This window comes from Diorhabda sublineata, chromosome 6 (genome assembly GCF_026230105.1).
Source record: "Diorhabda sublineata isolate icDioSubl1.1 chromosome 6, icDioSubl1.1, whole genome shotgun sequence".
NCBI classification, from domain to species: domain Eukaryota; kingdom Metazoa; phylum Arthropoda; class Insecta; order Coleoptera; family Chrysomelidae; genus Diorhabda; species Diorhabda sublineata.
The window spans coordinates 1316730-1343714 of NC_079479.1; the positions used below are offsets into that span (position 1 = coordinate 1316730).

The 26985-nt window shown below is 36.4% G+C and overlaps 1 protein-coding gene across 4 annotated transcripts in view; it reads right to left on the reverse strand.

Moving 5' to 3' along the window:
* The window catches only part of LOC130445992 (CUGBP Elav-like family member 1), a 142071-nt gene that overhangs the window by 77863 nt on the left and 37223 nt on the right, over positions 1–26985 (reverse strand). For 2 of the 4 annotated variants that reach the window (XR_008910090.1, XM_056781938.1), the window contains exons 2-4: positions 22190–22237; positions 5915–6234; positions 476–558 (exon numbers count right to left, since the gene is read on the reverse strand). Coding sequence is in view for 2 of the 4 variants with exons in the window: in XM_056781938.1 (XP_056637916.1) it covers positions 476–558; positions 5915–6234; positions 22190–22237 (451 nt within the window). In the remaining 2 variants the exon portion in view is untranslated. The remainder of the gene's footprint in view (positions 1–475; positions 559–5914; positions 6235–22189; positions 22238–26985) is intronic. The other 2 variants (XR_008910091.1, XM_056781939.1) reach the window with 1 other exon arrangement.

The window sequence follows — 26985 nt, forward strand, 5'->3', positions numbered from 1 at the left end:
CATCGATCACACGAATACTTAGCAGACGGTCATATCGAACGAAATTACCAACTTAAACCACTCTACAGCACGTGCAAACAACAAAAATCCATTACTATACACTTGATAAATTTTGAGATTCGGTTGCAGTTTTTCCAAGCTTCTATATAAAGCAACGGCTACACTGGTTGGCCTACAAACATGGTTTGGTAAAAACTCGACCGTTTGAAATGATTTAAAAGTATATTAAACCTTTTTATGACTGGTTCCTTGTAATTTCGATACAAATCTTCACTAAACTACTAAACTAAACACTAAATTCTTGATTTCGATAATTTATCTAGAGAGTTTTTAAAAAAAAACCAAATATAGAATTAAAAGCTAGTCTGGTACGATATGTTCAAAATTAACTATCAAAAACTCCCTGTATTTTGTTGATTTCGATGTATATTATCATTTTTTATATTCGAAATTAAAAATGACGTATTTGACTTACCCCGTTCAAAGTTTTCACATTATGCAGAGCGTCTTGTGCCTGAAGGGCGGCTTTCCTTGTGAAAAATGTCACGAAACAACAACCTGCAACAAATATTTTAATTTTTGTCATTCAGTTACTTGGAAAATGAAAAAAATACGAAATATTATATCAATTTCGTATTAAAAATCTCCACGCTGCAAGCTATTGCCAAGTTTGAACATATTTCGTCTTGTATATTTATTACTACGAAGGTTTCTACTTAAATTTTATAAATATGGCAACAACGAACATGACAAATCTGACACTGTCATCTTGAAGTTTGACATTTGACACGAATCGTGTGATATACCGAGAGGTTGAGGCATATTTTGGCGAACATTCACTATTTCGAATGTCAAAATGTCGATTTTTTCGCGTCGAATACCGCATTTGACATTTGACAATCGTCGAAAATACCTTCAAACCAAAACGTTTTCGAACAGTCAAAACATCGAATTGACGGATTCGTAACCCATTAATTTCTTCTCAATTCCGTAAATCGAAGATAAATTGCGAAATCGACGTTTTTCTACACCTAAAGAAGCGATCGGAATCGAATGATTGTTTCCGTTTCAAAATTTGATTAGCGATCCTTTATATAATCGATTCACATATCGATATCAATTCGGGAGATAAATTTCTATCCGTCTAACATGATCTTTTGATCGGATTGCCGTTCCTATTTTCGGGAACGGCAATCTTTTATTGTTAAACTACTTTTCGTTATATTCCGAGCTGGTTAACTTCCATTTCCGTAGATTCGTATTCCCTTGTCGATGCCCGTAATCAATTAGGATATGCTACCAATCAAAATCGTTACCTTTCTGACAAGATGCTGACCTAATTTATCCCCCCGACGAATCGGGGCTGTTCGGGATCACAATAGAATTCCATTTATACATTATTATATGTCATTTATATTTTTATTTTTTATTTGTATTATCGAAAGGAAAACTAATTTAACTTGCGAGAGATTAAAACGTTACCGAAAATTCAATGAATGATTTAGAGAAGTTCGATTCTACCGTCGGATTCCGCCCTGTCATTTACTTTCGACTCGAAGGAGTAACTCCTTACCAACTTCGCAAATTTTCACAAATTTTCAGGTTAGATTCGTTCTGGAAGGCTGGTGATTTATTTAATCGAACTTCCACGCCTTCCACTTCGGCCTTTTTGTTAAAAATAAATCGAAATCATTCAGTTTAAAGGATATTGAAAAGGGGAGTTTCGCTCCACGTGTATTTTCCTACTAAAATGTATGTTAATTTGGATTTGTTACTAATGCAGATTTAAATTTAAATATTCGAATGGGAATAAGCTTTTTTCTTTTCTTTTTTATTCTTACACCCGGTAGATATCCGATAAAAACTTTCTAGAGGGACGATTATGGGGATACATCCGGGGATATTCGATACGCGGCCCCTTTCATCTTGAGATGTAATTTCCATTTTTCGTTATAACGAACGTAATACGACACTTTTCGAAAACTGGAACCAGTTCGTCGGCATTTTTTACAGAATTACAAAATATAACAAAATATATTTTTGCTACGTTCGATACCCTTGTTATAAATAACCACCCGGCCATTTTTTATAGTCTGGGAACAAAAAATAATCCGAGAGGATTAAATCTGGCCAATAGGGTTCATGAGGTAGCAATTCGTTTTTAATTTTGGCGAATATGTGACTTGGTGCATTGTTTTGATGAAACAACACTTTCTTCTTATCCAAATGTGGCCGTTTCTACTTGATTTCATCGTTCAAACGTTGAGGTAAAACTCGTCGTTGATAGTTTTTCCTTTTCCAAGGTAGTTAATGGAAATTATCGCACGCGCATTCCAAAAAAAAAAAAACCAACGCCCCGACCTTGTCCTTAGGTGGAACTGTCTTTGTCTTCTTTGGAGCCGGTTTTCCATGTCTACTATGTCTGCCAGCTCGCGCACTTTCCGTTGAGGATTTTCTTCAACATTTCTAGAGTTATTCACATCATTTGGTCTTCGCAAAACCAAGCATTTTTCCAAGTATTTTCCAAGCAACTACCGACATCTCTAAATCAGTCCAGGTACTTCTGGGATGGTCCTCGTCTTCAGTTACATCAATTTGTATAATTTTTTCTGTTTGTTCTTAATCATCATTGAATTCTGAACCATTGTACGCATTTTTGAGATCAATAAAGAGTTTCAAAACAAAATATCTCATGTTTTATTACACCCATTACCTAAACGGATGTTTCGTATAAAATCTCTTCCTTTACAAACGATCGAATCGAAAGGGCGTTAAAATAATTGACAATAACTTCCTAAAACTCGAAAAGCTTTCCACAAATCGTCCAATCAAAACCTAATTATACAAATTTCTCACTTATTTCCCCTCGAACCGAAACTCCATCAATATATATATCTCTAACAATTCCACCCTCTCGCCCTTAACCCTGCAATTCCGGAACTTTTGGAACTCCTTTCCACCCCGAAATTGTTACATTACCGAAACCATTGACTTGCGAACACATCTAAAGTTGTTCACAAACTCCATTGTACTTCCAGGTAACGCCGTTCCGATTTAACCGGCCAACTTCCAAACTTACAGGGACGGTATTACGTAATTTGATGTAGTCCAGTTGTCGAATCGCAAATTTACTCTAAATCACCGTCTTTATTACCAAAATTCGTTTTACTAAATTTGAGTTGGCAACACCGATTCAATTGACATCTCATTTGGCAGCTGACAGTTTAGTTTGACATTTCAAACTTTCAGCACTTTATTGTTCCATATGAGGAAGCCACGTGCAATTCATCACCATAAAGATGGTCTCTAACAACAATCAATTGTTTTACAACAGATCTTGATTGGAAACGTGTAAAACCTCCAAATTTGATTCCGGTTTTTTCACGAAAATCTGTTTTTCCTCATCACTATAAAAGTTATTTACGGGATCCACTAAAATTGTCGACTGTTGACAAGTCTATTTATAGTCCAGTGAATAAATCGGTTTTTCGTTTTTTATTTGTGTTAATTCTTCTTGAATCAATAATTTTCCAAAACAAATTTACTCAACGGTCGTTCGAGCTCTATTATAACAATAAATCGATCCAAGTAGCATTTTGAAACTTTGTCTAGAGCTTTTTGAGACTTGTTACTGACCGAGAATAGCATTAAATGAAAAATAACAATTCAGTAGACTGATTATCGCCACGCATCCACCAAATATTGAAAAGTGTTCAAATTATGGTGAACGCGCCACGCCATAATTCGTTTGCCATAGTTTTTGACAGTTCGATCTTTTAATTCTTTAATTTCTTATTTTTTCGACCTTTTGATAAATTAATGCATCTCGATTTTAAGTCTTTTCTATTTTAAAATTAGTTTTCGAGTGTTCCACGTACTGAAAGTGACAGTTCCGTATTGCAAAACACTTTCGGGACGTTCTGGAGTAAACAAATGTCACTCCATGTTGACAACTGACAGTTTCACTTCGATGATTTTGCAAATAATCAATAAATTAATATTGACGTTGCAAATATAATGAAAGTAAAAAAATATTTTGATAAAAACTCAAAGAAAAGTCGCAACGTCAATTTTCAAAACAGAATAGACCTAAAATCAAAACCAATTATATGCATTAATATACAGGGTGGTACGTACAATATAAATAGTCTCAGTAGAAAAATTGGATTTGAAATTTACGATATTTCAATAACAAATCGTGCGAAATCGATTTGTTTGATTTCTGGTAAAAAAACAATATAAAATCGGTATTTTTTGAGCAAAAAGATTGAAAATATTGATGAAAAATTCTATTTAATTGTGAAAATAATTTCTATTCGACATAACGGTAAAAAAATGTAAAGGAAATTCGAAAAATACCCTACATTTTATCCTGAGTGTCCTTTTTAGTTAGGTTAGGTTAAGTTAGGTTAGGTTAAGTTAGGTTAGGTTAGGTTAGACAATTAGTTAAATCGTAATAAATGATTGGGCGAGGAGGATGATTTTTAAAACGAAACCAGGACTAATGAATAAAAAAGGAATTAGTACGTAAACATTTGATGAACGTCGAAAAAATCCTATTTTGTTTGTCCAATAATTATTTTACCAGTCGCATCGTGTTTTCCGTGATTTATCTTTACGCGTATCGATTCGAGGACAAATAAGAAACGGAAAGACACCACTGCCAGTAATGACCGTTATATTTGAACACGTCCAACGGCCAAATAGAGAAAACAGTTTTTTTTTCGTCCCACGTGCCAAACTCCAAATTCCAACCGAGATCGAGGAAAATCCGTTCAAAATCTCGCGTATCAAAACATTCCACCAGGTTATGATGTAAACACAAAAAAAAAAATAAGATACCCACTGAAATAAAACACGTTTAGTACCGATAGATCAATTACAAGATTTGATATTCACTTTGAGGCAAATAACAGATACAGACGGTGCAACAGTTGATTTAGAGAAAACCTTCGATAGTATAAATATGGAAAATTGATGGAAAATAACGAGGAATAGAAAAGTTAGTGAATACGAGGTGTGAAATTTCGTTAACTATTCGGTAAAAACGCTGCCGAAACTGTTTTAATATTGAAAACTCAAGTGTATCGATTTAAAAATGGCGATTGATGACAAACCTCGTTCTGGACGCCAATCTACTGCCCGAATCGATGAAAATTCCAGTGGTTGTGCGTACAGACAATTTGATCGACTGTCTAAAATCTGTTAGTCAGTTTTTGGTTAAAAATAACGTCGCCCCACGCACCTTACTCGTCCGACCTGGCTCCGCGCGACTTTTTCTCGTTTCCGAGCTTAAAAAGTAGCGTGAAAAAACGTCGATTCGAAAACATCAACGAAATAACGAAACTGGAGCTGGCAGTCATCTTTAAAGATGAATTCAAACAGTGGAAACAAATATATTACTTGTAATGGTTATTTTTCGATATCCCCTCGTATAGTTGAGAATACATCGAAGGAAACAGAGTTAGCGGAAAGCAAGTTGTTTCGTTACTTATCGAGGAGGAGTTTTAAGCGTGTTAATGGCGGATTCAAGTGAAGAAACAAATAAAAAAAAACATATACAGGGGATACTATTGGTTGAGATCAATTGGAGTTATGGAACGAGGTAGATAAACGTACAAAAAAGATGGAAGTGGAGAAAATATCAAACGATAATTGTGCAATATTTCAATTCTGATTATTAATACGTACAGTTCGAGCCGCGACATTTGGCAAGCGGTAAAATACGTCTACAACCCTTGCCAAATGTCGGCATGCTCCAAATATGTTAAAATCTGACGTTATTTTTCGTTTTTTCATTAATTTTTCGTGATTTATTCCAATGGAAATAGAGGAAACTTCATATTTCCGATACGTCATTTAAAAAGAAAATAACAAAAATGTAAAAATCTAATTTGGAAAAGATCGGATTTACCTTTACTGGCTCCGGTGGCTTTATCCCTCAACACGTTTATAGAATGTACTCTGCCGTATTCTTCGAACATTTTCCGGAGTTCAGTTTCATCCATAGAACGAGGCACTTGTCCCACAAACATTTTTATAGTGTCGCTGTCCGGTTGTTCCTGTTGTTCGGCCCCGACGATTTTCGATTGGGCTTGCGACGCCACCACATTCGCGTTTGTTGCATTCAACAAATTATTATTGTGACTACTGATGTTGTTGTTGTTGTTGTTGTTGTTGTTATTGGCTTGGTTCGTTAAGTTGTTGTTGTTGTTGTTGTTCATGACCAGGGAACTGCAACCGAACAAAAACGTACCGTTACATAACATATACAAGAAATCACAAATTGGTACTGAAAACAAACATTCAGAGCAACTTCGACGACTTGTAGAGGCTGCTCTGGTGCAAATATATGGTGAGGATGAACCAGAACGGGTCACCGCAGATGATGTATTCAGAGTTGGAAAGAAGACGTGTCCAAAATAATTTTAACCGCCTTGGAATAACTCTCGTCGTAATTTGCGCAAAAGCTTACAGACTTTTGCCCTAGTATATATATATATATATATATATATATATATATATATATATATATATATATATATATATATATATATATAATCTTTTATATATTAGGCGAAAGAGGACAAATAACAGATCAACTAATGTACCAATTTCGTGAAAATAAACAAACTTTCCAACTCATTAACTGCGCAAATCCTGCGATGAATTTTGTATTAGCGTTTGAACAGAAATTTCGTGTTTACTAACAAGAAAGCGTTTTGCCACTTGGTGTTTACCTAAAACTTTGGAAGTCGACTACATTAGCGTAGGGTTCGGATTTCGCAAAAATTTCATCTGAAAGCAACTAAATGTTATCGTTTTGTATCGAGAAAAATTTCGATTTGTAATTAAATCTATAATTTCTTTATCTAAACAATTAATTTCAAAAAAAATGAACTAATCCATCTCCTCAACAGTTTTTTACGCCCTTATCGAGTCGCTTATCCTTCCCTTCTGGGGTACGTGGGATTATCTCAGACTAAACAGCTGGGATCACCGTAGGGATTTCAAAAAATCCTGAACTCTTCCTTCTTATTTATCTTTAAAGCCGTTTGCCTAAATCGTACGCACGTGTCCGCAGTTTCCGCCAGGAATCTTCCTACTCCACATTCAGGAATAATTGTGGGCTCAATAGTTTGCAAAGCGAAAAAATGCGCAATCACTTGCCAAGCTACTATCTAGAATTTGTTGTGGACGATTCCTTGAAATTGGTTCTTTATCTAAACAATTAATTTCAAAAAAATGAACTAATCCATCTCCTCAACAGTTTTTTACGCCCTTATCGAGTCGCTTATCCTTCCCTTCTGGGGTACGTGTGATTATCTCAGACTAAACAGCTGGGATCACCGTTGAGATTTTAAAAAATCCTGAACTCTTCCTTCTTATTTATCTTTAAAGCCGTTTGCCTAAATCGTAAGCACGTGTCCGCAGTTTCCGCCAGGAATCTTCCTACTCCACATTCAGGAATAATTGAGGGCTCAATAGTTTGCAAAGCGAAAAAATGCGCAATCACTTGCCAAGCTACTATCTAGAATTTGTTGTGGACGATTCCTTGAAATTGGTTCTTTATCTAAACAAATAATTTCAAAAAAAATGAACTAATCCATCTCCTCAACAGTTTTTTACGCCCTTATCGAGTCGCTTATCCTTCCCTTCCGGGGTACGTGGGATTATCTCAGACTAAACAGCTGGGATCACCGTAGGGATTTCAAAAAATCCTGAACTCTTCCTTCTTATTTATCTTTAAAGCCGTTTGCCTAAATCGTAAGCACGTTTCCGCAGTTTCCGCCAGGAATCTTCCTACTCCACATTCAGGACTAATTGAGTGTTCAATAGTTTGCAAAGCGAAAAAATGCGCAATCACTTGCCAAGCTACTATCTAGAATTTGTTGTGGACGATTCCTTGAAATTGGTTCTTTATCTAAACAAATAATTTCAAAAAAAATGAACTAATCCATCTCCTCAACAGTTTTTTACGCCCTTATCGAGTCGCTTATCCTTCCCTTCTGGGGTACGTGGGATTATCTCAGACTAAACAGCTGGGATCACCGTAGGGATTTTAAAAAATCCTGAACTCTTCCTTCTTATTTATCTTTAAAGCCGTTTGCCTAAATCGTAAGCACGTTTCCGCAGTTTCCGCCAGGAATCTTCCTACTCCACATTCAGGAATAATTGAGGGCTCAATAGTTTGCAAAGCGAAAAAATGCGCAATCACTTGCCAAGCTACTATCTAGAATTTGTTGTGGACGATTCCTTGAAATTGGTTCTTTATCTAAACAAATAATTTCAAAAAAAATGAACTAATCCATCTCCTCAACAGTTTTTTACGCCCTTATCGAGTCGCTTATCCTTCCCTTCTGGGGTACGTGGGATTATCTCAGACTAAACAGCTGGGATCACCGTAGGGATTTTAAAAAATCCTGAACTCTTCCTTCTTATTTATCTTTAAAGCCGTTTGCCTAAATCGTAAGCACGTTTCCGCAGTTTCCGCCAGGAATCTTCCTACTCCACATTCAGGACTAATTGAGGGTTCAATAGTTTGCAAAGCGAAAAAATGCGCAATCACTTGCCAAGCTACTATCTAGAATTTGTTGTGGACGATTCCTTGAAATTGGTTCTTTATCTAAACAAATAATTTCAAAAAAAATGAACTAATCCATCTCCTCAACAGTTTTTTCCGCCCTTATCGAGTCGCTTATCCTTCCCTTCTGGGGTACGTGTGATTATCTCAGACTAAACAGCTGGGATCACCGTAGGGATTTTAAAAAATCCTGAACTCTTCCTTCTTATTTATCTTTAAAGCCGTTTGCCTAAATCGTAAGCACGTTTCCGCAGTTTCCGCCAGGAATCTTCCTACTCCACATTCAGGAATAATTGAGGGTTCAATAGTTTGCAAAGCGAAAAAATGCGCAATCACTTGCCAAGCTACTATCTAGAATTTGTTGTGGACGATTCCTTGAAATTGGTTCTTTATCTAAACAAATAATTTCAAAAAAAATGAACTAATCCATCTCCTCAACAGTTTTTTACGCCCTTATCGAGTCGCTTATCCTTCCCTTCTGGGGTACGTGGGATTATCTCAGACTAAACAGCTGGGATCACCGTTGGGATTTTAAAAAATCCTGAACTCTTCCTTCTTATTTATCTTTAAAGCCGTTTGCCTAAATCGTAAGCACGTTTCCGCAGTTTCCGCCAGGAATCTTCCTACTCCACATTCAGGACTAATTGAGGGTTCAATAGTTTGCAAAGCGAAAAAATGCGAAATCACTTGCCAAGCTACTATCTAGAATTTGTTGTGGACTATTCCTTGAAATTGGTTCTTTATCAAAACAATTAATTTCAAAAAAAATGAACTAATCCATCTCCTCAAGAGTTTTTTACGCCCTTATCGAGCCGCACCCCTTCTGGGGTACGTGTGTGGTTACTAAAAGACTTCCTACTTATTTATTTTGTAAGGCCGTTTCCGCTGTTTCAGAGAGGATTATCCACTAGGAATCTACCTACTCCACGTTCAGAATTAGTTACGGGAAGCTCAATAGTTTGCAAAGCGAAAAAATGCGTAATCACTTGCCAACTGAAATCAAATCGATATAAATTTTTCTGTATATTGAATTTCATCTTGATTTAGTTGTTTTTATGTTTGTATTCGAGTTTTTGCCTACAATTTGTAACAATTTTTTGGTAATAAAGCGTTTCTCTTTGTCTATGTCTCTACTATCGTCAGTTTATCTCTTACTGCCCCAAAATTGTTGATGGTGAACGTTTAAAAGAATTAATTTTGTGCAAAAATGCAAATCACACGTGGAGGTTTACGTCGGACGATTTTTTACGATTTTAAAAAAGGTCTTATCCAATAAAAATGCATATAATCGATTCGTGCAATCTATCAAAGAAGACTTCTTGTAATTGTACATAAATCAGTGATGAATTTCGGAAAAGACGAACAAATGTTGCTATACAATCGATTTGGCGTCAACATTTAGGTTCCTGAAGGAAAAACTGAAGTTTTGACTGAAGAAAACAACGAATTAATTCCTTAGTGAGCTCGACTCGGAAATCTAGTGAAAGATTTAAATGTGGAAATAAGTCAGTTTGGTCAGGACGTAATTAGACCTCAAAAACATACGAAAAAGTACGAAAAATGTACACCCCGAATGTACAAAACGTTTCTTGCATATTTACAGAACAATCTGTTGGAAAAAAATACTTAAAATGAAGTTTTTGACTGTTAATGGTTTTGGTATTTGTTTATATTCAATTTATTTACCAGATTTAGCACCATGTGACTCTGTACCAACAGGGAAACGTTTTGACGTTATTCCTGACATCGATGGAAGGTATTCCCAAAGGAATTTCCAAGAAATGCTTGCAGTTTAATGTTGGAGTGAGGTATTATTTAGAAATTTGACGTAATGACTTCAATTGAATATGCTACGTGGTTAATTATATAATAATTGTTTTTTTTTCTATCAAAAAGTCCGAAAAGTCGATAAAAATTTTAAAATAGAGACGAAACTGACAACGCGGCTCAATTAATTAACAATTTTTTCAATTTTTCTCCTTTATTACTTATTAGATAAATTAATGAAAGAATAATTCGGAATAATAACTTTTTTCATTAAAAAGTTTCAAATTCAGTGACGCCGAAGACTTTTAATATCAATTAAAACAACTTCCGTTTCGAATTTTTGCGTTCATTTATCACGAAAACGTATTCGAAAGACTTTTTTTTTTTCTTCAATTTTCTCGTGTAATTAAAAATAATTCATGCCCATATAATCCAACCACCCCCCTTTATCTAATCTTTGTTAGCACCACGAATAAATTAGACGTAAACCCCGTTTTATAAAAACCGATAAATCACGATTTTTTACCATGTACATCGATAATTATTCAATCAACTAATAAATCGTGTGACTGACACACAGATGGCGCTTCTAATGTCAAATCCATATGACGTTTACGAAGTACCAACTTTCGAAAATGACATTTCGAGTAATCGCTCAATCGAAAAGAATTTTGGCGGGTGTAAGGTCCTTTTGTGTGTTATATTTCCCATACCGCACGGAGATAATCCCCCAGGTTTCTATTTGGGGAATATTATAGGGGAAAATAAGCAACAACAATTTTGTTTGGTCTGTATTTGGAAAAATTCAACTTTTAGCGTGGGACGTGGGATGAAAAACCTTCAATTTAACATTAATTTTTTTTTATTGTGTTTAGTTTTTCGATTTTTCCGTACTTTGAGCTGAGGTTTAGAGACGAATTTAACTACCACATCGGAAGGAAATAAATTTTATATTGTTTTTTTCATCGAAATCTACGCCAATGATCTTGAACAGCCTCTAGACGTTGCTTCCCAAGGACTGTATAAACTACCTGAAGTATGCTTGTGTTTTGAATCAAATTATATCTCAATTCCCTAAGCAGAAAGTTTTGATTTAAATGTTTAAGCCCTTTAACGACTTCTAGAAAAGGCAATAGTTGAAACAATAGCGAAGTAATTACTTATTTAAAAGACAGAAATAAAATACGCATTTTTCGAAACGAATGCCCCAATGAAAACTCAAATTCTAGTTGTCTGTTAAAATCAAATTACAAAATGAATCGTTCATTTGTTACAACTCGAAACTTTTTACATAAATAATAAAAACTTCGTTCCTTATAAACAGTATCTAAAACCGGAATCTCTTCATCTCGAAAACATTTCGCAGACCTTTCAAAACTACATCGACGATGTCCCTTATCGCTTATAATGACTTCTCCAAGAGCTATTAAAACTCACACACAACCTCCTGTCCTTTGTATCGCCCTTCTCGGGAGAAGTAAAAAATCAGCGGCGCCACCGGAAAAATGAAAAATGATACAGAGATACGAAGGACAGAAAAAAGTTAAAGATCGACAAAAACTCAAAAAAATCATCGTAATCAGCCGAGGTTTCAAGACTCCAATACTCCAAGTCGCAATCCTTCGCTTTCCAAAGTTATCGTACACGAAACTGGATCGAATATCCACACAAACTAGAAGTTTAAAGAAATATTTCGACTTCAGCTTCAATCAGACGTTCCTAGAAGTGTTTGGAAATATATATAACATGTTATAAACATGGGGATTCATTGCCAAAAAGCTCCAGGTCCATAGGAACATCCTTAGTAGATCAGGACCCAGTACTACTACCAAGAGTTGAACAGTTCAAGAGGTGGACCAAAAGCAGAGATTCCACTCCAATAACCAGCTGATGAACCACATCATGAAGCGACCAAGGTTGAGGAATCAACGAGACCACCACTAGCAGTAACAAGACGTGGATGAGCAGGATCTCGATGAAGAAAATAAGAAACTAGTGGAAGTAACAGCAGGAAAGATTGACGAACCCATCGGACGATATGAGGAGGCGGTAGGTCGAGACAGCGACAATTTTTGAAGAGTTAGTACTAGGGATCCACACAAATTATAAGTTTAAAGAAATATTTCGACTTCAGCTTCAATCAGACGTTCCTAGAAGTGTTTGGAAATATATATAACAAGTTATAAACATGGGGATTCATTGCCAAGAAGCTCCAAGCCCATAGGAACATCAGCTCGACGCAAATAGTGGATGTTCCTTAGTAGATCAGGACCCAGTACTACTACCAAGAGTTGAACAGTTCAAGAGGTGGACCAAAAGCAGAGATTCCACTCCAATAACCAGCTGATGAACCACATCATGAAGCGACCAAGGTTGAGGAATCAACGAGACCACCACTAGCAGTAACAAGACGTGGATGAGCAGGATCTCGATGAAGAAAATAAGAAACTAGTGGAAGTAACAGCAGGAAAGATTGACGAATCCATCGGACGATATAAGGAGGCGGTAGGTCGAGACAGCGACAATTTTCGAAGGGTCCGTACTAGGGATCCACACAAACTATAAGTTTAAAGAAATATTTCGACTTCAGCTTCAATCAGACGTTCCTAGAAGTGTTTGGAAATATATATAACAAGTTATAAACATGGCGATTCATTGCCAAGAAGCTCCAAGCCCATAGGAACATCAGCTCGACGCAAATAGTGGATGTTCCTTAGTAGATCAGGACCCAGTACTACTACCAAGAGTTGAACAGTTCAAGAGGTGGACCAAAAGTGGAGATTCCACTCCAATAACCAGCTGATGAACCACATCATGAAGCGACCAAGGTTGAGGAATCAACGAGACCACCACTAGCAGTAACAAGACGTGGATGAGCAGGATCTCGATGAAGAAAATAAGAAACTAGTGGAAGTAACAGCAGGAAAGATTGACGAACCCATCGGACGATATGAGGAGGCGGTAGGTCGAGACAGCGACAATTTTTGAAGAGTTAGTACTAGGGATCCACACAAATTATAAGTTTAAAGAAATATTTCGACTTCAGCTTCAATCAGACGTTCCTAGAAGTGTTTGGAAATATATATAACAAGTTATAAACATGGGGATTCATTGCCAAGAAGCTCCAAGCCCATAGGAACATCAGCTCGACGCAAATAGTGGATGTTCCTTAGTAGATCAGGACCCAGTACTACTACCAAGAGTTGAACAGTTCAAGAGGTGGACCAAAAGCAGAGATTCCACTCCAATAACCAGCTGATGAACCACATCATGAAGCGACCAAGGTTGAGGAATCAACGAGACCACCACTAGCAGTAACAAGACGTGGATGAGCAGGATCTCGATGAAGAAAATAAGAAACTAGTGGAAGTAACAGCAGGAAAGATTGACGAACCCATCGGACGATATGAGGAGGCGGTAGGTCGAGACAGCGACAATTTTCGAAGGGTTCGTACTAGGGGTAGTTTCTTTTTATGTTAATCTAAGAAATCGCGGATCAAACTACGATTATTTCTTCTTGTACCTCTTATTAAAATGATAACATACGTCTCTGTATGAATATAGCAATTTCATACGATATTATCCTCAAGTTTGAAAGGGCCTGTAGCGGATAGGAGCTGACAGAAAGTCACGATTAGAAAACCGGTTTTCCGGTTCGCTCTACCCGGGAATTTGCATAGAGCGCCGCGTCTTTAGCGACTCCAGAAGAGTCCTCAAGAGTGTTTAGTCGAATTGTTGCGTGGACGTCTTTGAAAAAATATATCGACACCCTTCCGATCATTCCGGACGGATCTGTATACGTAATTATAAACATTAGATTAATTTTATTTCGTCCGTAAAGAAAAATGAGGTAGTTAAGAACCTTTCCATCATCCCTTTATTCAAATTTCCTATTATTTTTTCCCCGCATCTTTTCGGAACGTAATGGCCCAAGGCACACGTTTCGCTTCTCAAAGAGATACACCCGCGCCTCCAGGTTATACCGTGCATATACATGAGTAAGACAAAGTGAAATCCTGACACCATATTAATGTTTTTCCTCACAGATGCTGTATATAACAAACCCCTAAACAAGAAAAAGATTTTTCCGTTGGAATTTATGACTGAAATGTAAATTTTCTTAATGCGTTTTTACTGCTAAAAGCCGATATTATTAATAGTGTATGAGTTATATAAATTTGCATTTCGACCGAGCAATTACGGAAATTCATTTTCCATTCGCTATAAAGTAGATCTAATATTTAATTACCTACGAGGAACGTTCCAGAAGTACCCGCTATCACCTAGAGTCGACGGCCGTCAATTCTACTCCGTATTCAAAATTTGAACGGAATGGAAAGTTTCCATCGAGTGTTTTACAGAAACGAGACAAATTTTCGCACCAATAAATGAAAAGATGGTACGTCTGGTAGTAGTTTTCCCAACCAAAACGTTTAGAGGATCATCGAAGCGGCTGCAGCTTCTAGAATTGTCCCTGAAAGCTTCAGGCTCAACAGGAGCTTTTCTATCGAGAAAAAACTATCTCGGGAGGTTAAATATCCCATAGGGAAGGAATAAATAAGATAAAACTAATGAAATAAAAGATCTAGTCGATCATGGATGGTTTCCATGATAAAAATTCCGAATTTCGATCTTTCCAGATGGTTAAAAGTGGTAATGAGTTGTTGTGTGGCATTTTCTTGGATTCCTGACCCAATCGAAGCGGAGCTAGCTTCTAGAATTGTTCCTGAAAGCTTCAGGCTCAACAGGAGCTTTTCTATCGAGAAAAAACTATCTCGGGAGGTTAAATATCCCGCAGGGAAGGTATAAATAAGATAAAACTAATGAAATAAAAGATCTAGTAGATCATGGATGGTTTCCATGATAAAAATTCCGAATTTCGATCTTTCCAGATGGTTAAAAGTGGTAATGAGTTGTTGTGTGGCATTTTCTTGGATTCCTGACCCAATCGAAGCGGAGCTAGCTTCTAGAATTGTCCCTGAAAGCTTCAGGATCAACAGGAGTTTTCCTATCGAGAAAAAACTATCTCGGGAGGTTAAATATCCCGCAGGGAAGGTATAAATAAGATAAAACTAATGAAATAAAAGATCTAGTAGATCATGGATGGTTTCCATGATAAAAATTCCGAATTTCGATCTTTCCAGATGGTTAAAAGTGGTAATGAGTTGTTGTGTGGCATTTTCTTGGATTCCTGACCCAATCGAAGCGGATCTAGCTTCTAGAATTGTTCCTGAAAGCTTCAGGCTCAACAGGAGCTTTTCTATCGAGAAAAAACTATCTCGGGAGGTTAAATATCCCGCAGGGAAGGTATAAATAAGATAAAACTAATGAAATAAAAGATCTAGTAGATCATGGATGGTTTCCATGATAAAAATTCCGAATTTCGATCTTTCCAGATGGTTAAAAGTGGTAATGAGTTGTTGTGTGGCATTTTCTTGGATTCCTGACCCAATCGAAGCGGATCTAGCTTCTAGAATTGTTCCTGAAAGCTTCAGGCTCAACAGGAGCTTTTCTATCGAGAAAAAACTATCTCGGGAGGTTAAATATCCCGCAGGGAAGGTATAAATAAGATAAAACTAATGAAATAAAAGATCTAGTAGATCATGGATGGTTTCCATGATAAAAATTCCGAATTTCGATCTTTCCAGATGGTTAAAAGTGGTAATGAGTTGTTGTGTGGCATTTTCTTGGATTCCTGACCCAATTGAAGCGGAGCTAGCTTCTAGAATTGTTCCTGAAAGCTTCAGGCTCAACAGGAGCTTTTCTATCGAGAAAAAACTATCTCGGGAGGTTAAATATCCCGCAGGGAAGGTATAAATAAGATAAAACTAATGAAATAAAAGATCTAGTAGATCATGGATGGTTTCCATGATAAAAATTCCGAATCCTAATCTTTCCAGATGGTTAAAAGTGGTAATGAGTTGTTGTGTGGCATTTTCTTGGATTCCTGACCCAATCTAAGCGGCTGTAGCTTCTAGAATTGTTCCTGAAAGCTTCAGGCTCAACAGGAGCTTTTCTATCGAGAAAAAACTATCTCGGGAGGTTAAATATCCCGCAGGGAAGGAATAAATAAGATAAAACTAATGAAATAAAAGATCTAGTAGATCATGGATGGTTTCCATGATAAAAATTCCGAATTTCGATCTTTCCAGATGGTTAAAAGTGGTAATGAGTTGTTGTGTGGCATTTTCTTGGATTCCTGACCCAATCGAAGCGGATCTAGCTTCTAGAATTGTTCCTGAAAGCTTCAGGCTCAACAGGAGCTTTTCTATCGAGAAAAAACTATCTCGGGAGGTTAAATATCCCGCAGGGAAGGTATAAATAAGATAAAACTAATGAAATAAAAGATCTAGTAGATCATGGATGGTTTCCATGATAAAAATTCCGAATTTCGATCTTTCCAGATGGTTAAAAGTGGTAATGAGTTGTTGTGTGGCATTTTCTTGGATTCCTGACCCAATCGAAGCGGATCTAGCTTCTAGAATTGTTCCTGAAAGCTTCAGGCTCAACAGGAGCTTTTCTATCGAGAAAAAACTATCTCGGGAGGTTAAATATCCCGCAGGGAAGGTATAAATAAGATAAAACTAATGAAATAAAAGATCTAGTAGATCATGGATGGTTTCCATGATAAAAATTCCGAATTTCGATCTTTCCAGATGGTTAAAAGTGGTAATGAGTTGTTGTGTGGCATTTTCTTGGATTCCTGACCCAATTGAAGCGGAGCTAGCTTCTAGAATTGTTCCTGAAAGCTTCAGGCTCAACAGGAGCTTTTCTATCGAGAAAAAACTATCTCGGGAGGTTAAATATCCCGCAGGGAAGGTATAAATAAGATAAAACTAATGAAATAAAAGATCTAGTAGATCATGGATGGTTTCCATGATAAAAATTCCGAATCCTAATCTTTCCAGATGGTTAAAAGTGGTAATGAGTTGTTGTGTGGCATTTTCTTGGATTCCTGACCCAATTGAAGCGGAGCTAGCTTCTAGAATTGTTCCTGAAAGCTTCAGGCTCAACAGGAGCTTTTCTATCGAGAAAAAACTATCTCGGGAGGTTAAATATCCCGCAGGGAAGGTATAAATAAGATAAAACTAATGAAATAAAAGATCTAGTAGATCATGGATGGTTTCCATGATAAAAATTCCGAATTTCGATCTTTCCAGATGGTTAAAAGTGGTAATGAGTTGTTGTGTGGCATTTTCTTGGATTCCTGACCCAATTGAAGCGGAGCTAGCTTCTAGAATTGTTCCTGAAAGCTTCAGGCTCAACAGGAGCTTTTCTATCGAGAAAAAACTATCTCGGGAGGTTAAATATCCCGCAGGGAAGGTATAAATAAGATAAAACTAATGAAATAAAAGATCTAGTAGATCATGGATGGTTTCCATGATAAAAATTCCGAATTTCGATCTTTCCAGATGGTTAAAAGTGGTAATGAGTTGTTGTGTGGCATTTTCTTGGATTCCTGACCCAATCTAAGCGGCTGTAGCTTCTAGAATTGTTCCTGAAAGCTTCAGGCTCAACAGGAGCTTTTCTATCGAGAAAAAACTATCTCGGGAGGTTAAATATCCCGCAGGGAAGGAATAAATAAGATAAAACTAATGAAATAAAAGATCTAGTAGATCATGGATGGTTTCCATGATAAAAATTCCGAATTTCGATCTTTCCAGATGGTTAAAAGTGGTAATGAGTTGTTGTGTGGCATTTTCTTGGATTCCTGACCCAATCGAAGCGGATCTAGCTTCTAGAATTGTTCCTGAAAGCTTCAGGCTCAACAGGAGCTTTTCTATCGAGAAAAAACTATCTCGGGAGGTTAAATATCCCGCAGGGAAGGTATAAATAAGATAAAACTAATGAAATAAAAGATCTAGTCGATCATGGATGGTTTCCATGATAAAAATTCCGAATTTCGATCTTTCCAGATGGTTAAAAGTGGTAATGAGTTGTTGTGTGGCATTTTCTTGGATTCCTGACCCAATCGAAGCGGAGCTAGCTTCTAGAATTGTTCCTGAAAGCTTCAGGCTCAACAGGAGCTTTTCTATCGAGAAAAAACTATCTCGGGAGGTTAAATATCCCGCAGGGAAGGTATAAATAAGATAAAACTAATGAAATAAAAGATCTAGTCGATCATGGATGGTTTCCATGATAAAAATTCCGAATTTCGATCTTTCCAGATGGTTAAAAGTGGTAATGAGTTGTTGTGTGGCATTTTCTTGGATTCCTGACCCAATCGAAGCGGAGCTAGCTTCTAGAATTGTCCCTGAAAGCTTCAGGATCAACAGGAGTTTTCCTATCGAGAAAAAACTATCTCGGGAGGTTAAATATCCCGCAGGGAAGGTATAAATAAGATAAAACTAATGAAATAAAAGATCTAGTAGATCATGGATGGTTTCCATGATAAAAATTCCGAATCCTAATCTTTCCAGATGGTTAAAAGTGGTAATGAGTTGTTGTGTGGCATTTTCTTGGATTCCTGACCCAATTGAAGCGGAGCTAGCTTCTAGAATTGTTCCTGAAAGCTTCAGGCTCAACAGGAGCTTTTCTATCGAGAAAAAACTATCTCGGGAGGTTAAATATCCCGCAGGGAAGGTATAAATAAGATAAAACTAATGAAATAAAAGATCTAGTAGATCATGGATGGTTTCCATGATAAAAATTCCGAATTTCGATCTTTCCAGATGGTTAAAAGTGGTAATGAGTTGTTGTGTGGCATTTTCTTGGATTCCTGACCCAATTGAAGCGGAGCTAGCTTCTAGAATTGTTCCTGAAAGCTTCAGGCTCAACAGGAGCTTTTCTATCGAGAAAAAACTATCTCGGGAGGTTAAATATCCCGCAGGGAAGGAATAAATAAGATAAAACTAATGAAATAAAAGATCTAGTAGATCATGGATGGTTTCCATGATAAAAATTCCGAATTTCGATCTTTCCAGATGGTTAAAAGTGGTAATGAGTTGTTGTGTGGCATTTTCTTGGATTCCCGATCCTCCAAGTATGAATCTACCGGGTATTTGGACACTATGAATCGATAAAATCAAAAATCTATCGAGGAGATTATTAGAAATTGTACTCGAAAAATTTTATTTTGGATTGGAAAGATGAAAGGTACTTGAGCTGCACTACAGCTAGAATTTAACCATTAATATAGTTAAGATATAGTGTAGTGAAGGCTGGTGAAGTCGAGTAAAGAAAAGGTCAGTAAATAGTTGGATATTTACTAGTCACAGTCTAGTCCAGCTTTCCGGAACATAAAAACGTTTTTCCCCCCAAAATAATACATTAAACGATAGCTAAAAATGAGCCACGTCAGTGTAAATAAAATATTTTTCCGAAAAATTAATGTTAGAAGCTGGAGGAAAGTATTATCGTTTTTTTATTGGCCCATTTGTGTGTAATACAGCCGCGGCCGAACTCTTAATTGGTTCTGTCCACAGCAGTAGGTCCCGGAAATACTGACAAAAGCGCACAACGCAATTATTTTTATTGCAAGTACAAATATTAACTCTGGTGGAACGAGTATCCCTCCGATACGTTGTATATATATATATATATATATATATACGATGTCGCAAGAAAATCGACAAAAACGGGCCTCCTTTATTTAAAAATTTGTTTTAAAATAGATCAAAACGTTGCTCAAATCCATGATCTTCCCTTCTTAGTTTTATTCCCTAGCGTGTTTGTCCCATATTGCTCTGATTTTCTGGTAAAGAAAACGGAGTAGCTGCTTTCCATTTCGATCTTTTTGTATTGAAAATTGGAAATTAGTAACACTATCGACGTAAAAATGTTCATCCCCGCGCTGGTATACGCGACATGTTGCGGCCGGTCCGCAATCGATTATATCAGAGTATCGGCCCGCCATTCACCGATTCCCCTTTACTGCTCCTCTCCTCCCACGAAATCCCCCTTTATCTCCCTTACCTATGTTCTACATCTCTTTTCACCGGCGACTCATTCCCCCCTTATTCCCGCTCCGTTCCCCAAGTAATCCGATCTTGAGACGAACGTGTTGCCTCTATTCAAACGGTTCCTTATCGGTTTTTCAGGACCGGATTTATCTCAATGTCGTTCAGACTGTACTGGATCGTATGTAGCTTTCAATTGGGGAGAGCCGGCTAGATAAATGGATGAATCTTTCAAATCCTCTACGTAATTTGGAACTTTTTCAAAAGCACTCCACTACAAAGACTTCTTGGATTACATTTTTGGTTCCAGGTGTTCAAATTGCTCTTTGTCCAACGTTGGTTCCGTTTCCTACTCGGAGACTCGAGGTAAACTGTCCCTGAAGACGATAACTTGGTTATCGAAACCGATTGTTGATGTTGGTTCCGGAAATTCCAACTCTAGTTACAAAACTCGTGATTCGGACGCATCAACTGCCTTTCCAGGTGTAGAATCCGCAGTAATGAAAAGGAATCATTGGATTCGATGTTTGGATTGTTCGAAAACGTTTTTGTTTGGATCGATGTGTGAAAAGTCGCGTTGTCGAGGTGGAAAATGATTCGTCTCGTTCGGAATGTCCAGTTATTTCGAAGAAACAGGTTTCCAAGTGCTTGATGATGATGATTCCTCCGGTAGTTTGTTCGAGGTTCAGGTTCAAGCTGCGTAGTTGAATTTTTTTTTTAACAAATCGGCACAACAGTCGATTTTACGGAAAATCGGCTCGAGAATTGAAGCAAAAACTTTTTGAAAAATGGATCCGAGTTTTAAGCGATTCCGATTAAGTAACTGGATCAGAAAATTTTTGGTAGATAAACTTTATTTACTATAGTTGTTAATCTTAATTTATATTGTAGAGGAATATCTATTTTTTTGTTTTAAACAATCCCCGAAGCTCCGCAAACTTCCCCTTTTATTTTATCCATTTCTTCGGGTATGGGGACTAAGTTTGGAGCACCTGCTCTAAAATATATCTCTTTCTCCCGTAATTCCATTAATGAAAAACAAATTACCATCAAGTTTCCTAATAATTTCTCACCGCTCTGAGGTGGAGCGACAAAAAAGTTGATTCATATACTTTTAAAAGTTTCTGAATAAAATAGTTAAGTGAATCCTGAATAAAATAGTTAAGTGAAGCAATTTCTTTGTTTATACTGACGGGAAGGTGTTTAATGTGTCGCCGATAAATACCAGGCTCGGTTCACGTGGATTGGACTAATTATCTAGTTAGTAAAGCCGGGTTTACACACGTGACAATTTCTCACGTGTGCGAGTGTCGGTGCTAATTGATCCGCATAACTGCGGAAATTTCTCGGAAACCGAAACAATAGCCTTGAATTTCCCACGTGGTCTCCATTAAGGAACAAGATGGACGGAAGAGACAAGCTTGATTATATAGAATGTCGCATAAATTTGAGTTTAATCTGAGTGTTGTCAGTCGGCGATAAAACACTTCGACAACTGCACTTCGATTCGTGGAAAAATATATTTAAGCGACTGTTTATATCGGATTCCTTCGGATATATAGATACAGGGTGGAAAAAAACTTTATAATCCGCGGTTATTTGCTACAAAGGTGTAGTCAAAAATTTCGGGACAAATTCTATATTTTCCGAATCCTTTTTAGCACGATTTGATCGAGAAACGTTTAACTAAGTGATTGTTACAAAGGATTCCTCCGTACAGACTGAGTTTTTTGCTTATTGAACGAAAAAGTGGGAATTTCCAAATAAATAAAATAAATTATATTGTTTGGGACATTCTGTATAACAAGATCGACGTGACGGAATACTAAAAACCTTTGAAATTTTTTCTTTTTACGCGTATTAAAAAAAATGACGAATAAGTTTGTACAACCGGCATAAAAATTGTTTTACGTTGTTTAAATATTTTTTTTTTACTTACTATTTTTCTCTAAACAATTCATCCTTAAGCTCGGCTTTGATATGTTGTCTGAAATAAAACGGAATGTCCAACATAATTGTAAAACAAAAACACACACGAAAATTTTCTTTAAAATCGAAATTTCAATCGAAAGTTCGACGCAAACTAAAAGTTCAAATTCGACCTATTCTGCTACCTGCTGGAAACATTCTCGTTTTTTTTTTTCGTCAAATACAAAAAGTTTTTTTTTTAAAAAAAAAAGCACAAAAAGCTTGCTAGCACGATAAATATTGGCATTACTAAATTTGAGACCCTCCAAAAATACAATTTAACACGTTGACCGCCGTGGCAAGTTTCGGAATTTGATTTGTTCGTATTAAATAGCTAAAAACGATACTTCGAATACAGGGTTACCACCAAAAGTCATATTCGAATACAGGAAAAAATAACAGAAGTATTAATATATAAACAAACATCTAATTCGGATTCGAATTTTTATTCTAACGGTACGAGGTTTGAACGAAATGTCGGATGCCGCTACAACAAAAGTTTTCGCTCGAATTGTTATGAAGGTTCGCGATATCCTTGAACAAGTTTACGTAGTAGCATTTAGCGCGGTTCTTATACTACGAGAAAACATTTAAAAAACTATTTCGATATCGAATTGCCGACGCCATTGGTTGCGGAAACGTTCGAGTGTTTTGTTCTTGTTCGAGAAAATGGAAAAGCGATTTTTATGTCGTTAGTGTCGGATTGCCATTATGGAAATTGTACATTTTTTATTTTCGAAATCACCGCAGACGGCGAAAATAAGTGAGAAAATTGAAAACGTTCTCGTTGACAGGACGAAAACGTCCTACCATCGGGGAAATAAATTCATTCGTCGTTGGTAAAAATGTTCGATGCAACGGGACGAATGAACGCGGAAAAATTATTATAGTGGAACAAATATCATGGAAGAAACAACGACAAATAACTATCGCGATAATTTGGATTTGGACGAAGCTCGAAGGATAATTGTCCCGGTAAATCAAAATAGAAAAGGGCGGGAAATAGACAGGACTGTTGGACTGAACATAAATAAGAGAAAAAATCAAAAACGACACAGCAAAAACTTAACCTCAAAGCGCTGGATCAAACGATTTTCGTAAAAGTACACAAGGAGGTACCAAAAATGGTATCCAAAGAATAGAATTGACTGAAAACGCTTTGAAATCATCGAATTAACAAACTAAGAGTGTGTAAAATCTTTTCTGTTGCAAGGATTCACAATCTAGAAGCGTTTACAAGAGACAAAAGGCAAAGATGCAGACTTGTACAAACGTGGAGAAGAACTATTGAAAAAGAATTGTTCAACTCGTAGAAAGAGGCTGCAGAAATAATCAAAAATAAACGAAAACCACAACTGCTGGTGCCCTGGTGTCCATTATGGTGATGATTATATCTAAACATTGGAAAATATGTGATAAGAATCGAATGGAGAAAGTGAAATAATCGATAAAGTTGTTCGATATTTGTATACAGATTCGAATTATCCAAGTTTTAACAATCGAAATGATAAAATACGCTGGATTATAATCGAACATAATTTTTTCGAAATTATTACCTCGGATTTATGGTTGGATAAATCTAACAACGAACAAATTATTTGGTTCGTTTATTGGTTGTATTTTCAGTCATAACGTTAATTGTCAATTTAAAATGTTTAAATCGTTTTTACAAACATTTAATAGAACTAACAACATGGAAACTTTCATCAGAGATAAATTCGAATAAATAAGATACTCAATTAAATCAAAAAAATGATACATATTCATAGGATTACAGTCAAATTACTGTCGCTATTATAAGAGCGTGAGGTGCTGACCTAGAGATGGCGGTAGTTGCTTGGAAAATACCCCAATGTAGACAACATAAATTTGAAGACGCCACGTTGTTTGGTATTTGATTTGAAAGCCTTTAACCCAACCGATATGGAAGCTGAACTAGATTTTATCTCTGGATGAGACGATTCCAGGAATGTCGAAGAAAATCCACTGGAAGATCGTCGACAGGAAGTCCGTGAGCCAGCAGACGTAATAGACATTCCAAAAAGTGCAGTACATCGTATTTTAACTGAAAATTTGGACGTGGGAAAGCTGTGTGCAAGATGGATGCTCACAATGGAGCAAAATGAAGGCAAAGACCGTTCCGGCTGCAAACTAGGTCCCAGCGTCGGTTTTTTTGGGATAATTTCCATTGACAATCAACATCGAGTATTATTGCAACGTTTAAACAGCGGTAACAAGCAAAAACGGTCACATTTGGTTAAGAAAAAGTATTGTTTCACAAAGACCAGACACCAGCTAACACGTCCGTTATTGCAATGGTCCAAATGAATGAATTATACACCCTATTCGCCGGATTCAGTTCCCAACTTGAAGATTCTTATTATAAAAACGATATCGAACTTATTGACATCGCCGGAAAAACTTTATAGAGCTAAAATGACGAGTTGAACCAGGTAGATATGGAACCATGTTTGAACTAACTTTCCGTATCGTGGATATTTGATTTGGGTGTGGTTTTTGAATGCTGTACGTCCTCTATTGTTGGTTTATCATACACAACATTTCTCTCATTAAAAATTCATGTTTTAGTTCCATAGAGTTCATGGAATTACAATTTTAGGTTTCTTCTTATTAAATTTGTTTTGTTTTACAAAAAAATCGTTTTAATTAAGTTCAATTTTATAATAAAATGGATAGAAAAATGAAAAATTGTATCAGCACGACTTGAACCTGGGACCTCTCGCATGGGAGCCTCGTATTCTAACCAGTACATTATAGAGACCTTAATAATACGTTTTTTTTTCGCTAAGTATTGCGTAAAAGTAAGTTTTATGCACTAGATAGTGTGTCCAAAGTACGTTGGGTAATAAAAAAATATTTTTTATAATCAATTTCGTTGTTTAATAGCCACAACTTTTAATTTGCGACAATTATTTAACTTTCTAAAACGTTATCTACAATTATTTCAAATTATTCGTCTTCTTTTTTATCGAGAAACCATAGATAAATATATAATTTATTAATTTATCTATATTGGATCGGTATTTGAATCAAATATTATAGAAATGAGCAACGAATTCTCAATTTTATACATTCAGACGTTTGTATCAACTCCGAGATGGGCGAATTTCCTCCAAATGGAGTATTCATCGATGATTGAGAGACAGACAAAGATAGATACACAAATGTACAGGAACGTATTAGCATTATAGCGATTTCCAACAAAATATTTCACAATTAAATTGAATCCCGATCGATTTAAATAATTAATAAAATATATATACCGAACCGAATAAACAGAAACTAGATGCGGTTAAATCACCGCCCGCCGACTTACTTGGACTGAATGAAAGCTTTGAGATAAAGTTATCAGGCACGTCTTCGGGTTGAAATACCCAAAGTGGAAAATCGATCGCAAATTTCCTAAAAGTTTTCCAATTCTGTTAATGAAGTCATTACTCGTAGTAATGACATCAAATATTCGCTTATTGGGTTTTTGAAAGCGGATCGAAAGTGTTTTCAGGGTCGTATTCAGATCCAAAACAAAATAACCGTAATAAAAATTGCTTTCGTCCCAATAATTGGTCAGTTATAAATAGTAGGTTAATACGAGGGCGGTTCAAATATTAGTCAACGGTTTGGTACGCGTTCTACGACAACCGGAATGACACAAAATTTTGGAACACGAACACCTCCAAACATTCACGCAGTTTTTGTTGCAATACGAGGTGGATTGGAACGGTTTTTCACTACAGACGAAACGTGGATCTAAAATGGCGGAGCAAGAGGCGTCAGTCGAAGCAAAGATGTGTACTGCGTTCTGGAATCGACGTGGAGTGTTGTACGTTGACTCCTGCGCACACAACAATAACAAAACTAGAGTGGGAGATACTAGAACATACCCCCTATAGTCCGGATTCAATACCCCGCGTGTTTGGATCGCTTAAAAAGCCCTATGTGGGTTCTAGTTGGACGAAAAATAGTTTTCCATAAAAATAGACTATAAACTATGATTTAGGCAACGTGGTGGTTATTAAAAGAACAATACAACAAACAAAACAATATTCCTCTTATAAAGTGATAGCCCCCGTATATATAAACTGATAAATAAAAGTCTCGAGGTTAGTATTTCGGTTGAGCAACATTGTACATTTATCAATCATATTTTTTTTTTCCCGACGCCGTTGAACGGAACGCAGCATCTGTTGGGTAAATAGCGAGGACGTCGGGCGTCGAAAAGCGCTGTACCGTCGCTATAGGACCTGTTGAGTTTTAATCGGGATGAACTGTCCGGATACATATTTTGAATACATAGTAGGTCATTAAAGATACGTGTATCGAATACGGGAACGCCCTCTGGCGTTAGAATCTCGACGTATTTCCCTTTTTTTATTTTTATTTATTTTTTCGATATTATAAATACCCAGAGTTATAAATTCAGTTTTCTATTCGTCTATTCCTTTGATCAGAATCGCATTGTCCTCACAAATAAACATTCTTTTTATACTTTCTCTTCAAGCTTTGTCTTTTAACTTTGTCTAGGAACTTTGTCTACAAATTTTATCTTCAAATTTTGTCTCCAAACTTTCTTTTTTGAACTTTTTCTCCAAATTTTGCCTGCAAACTTTGTTTCCAAAAATTGTTTTTAAACTTTGTCTACCAATTTGGTCTTTAACTTTGTCTACAACTTTTGTCGTTGAAATTTATTTTCAAATTGTGTCTCTAAACTTTCTTTTTTAAACTTTTTCTTCAAATTTTGCCTGCGAA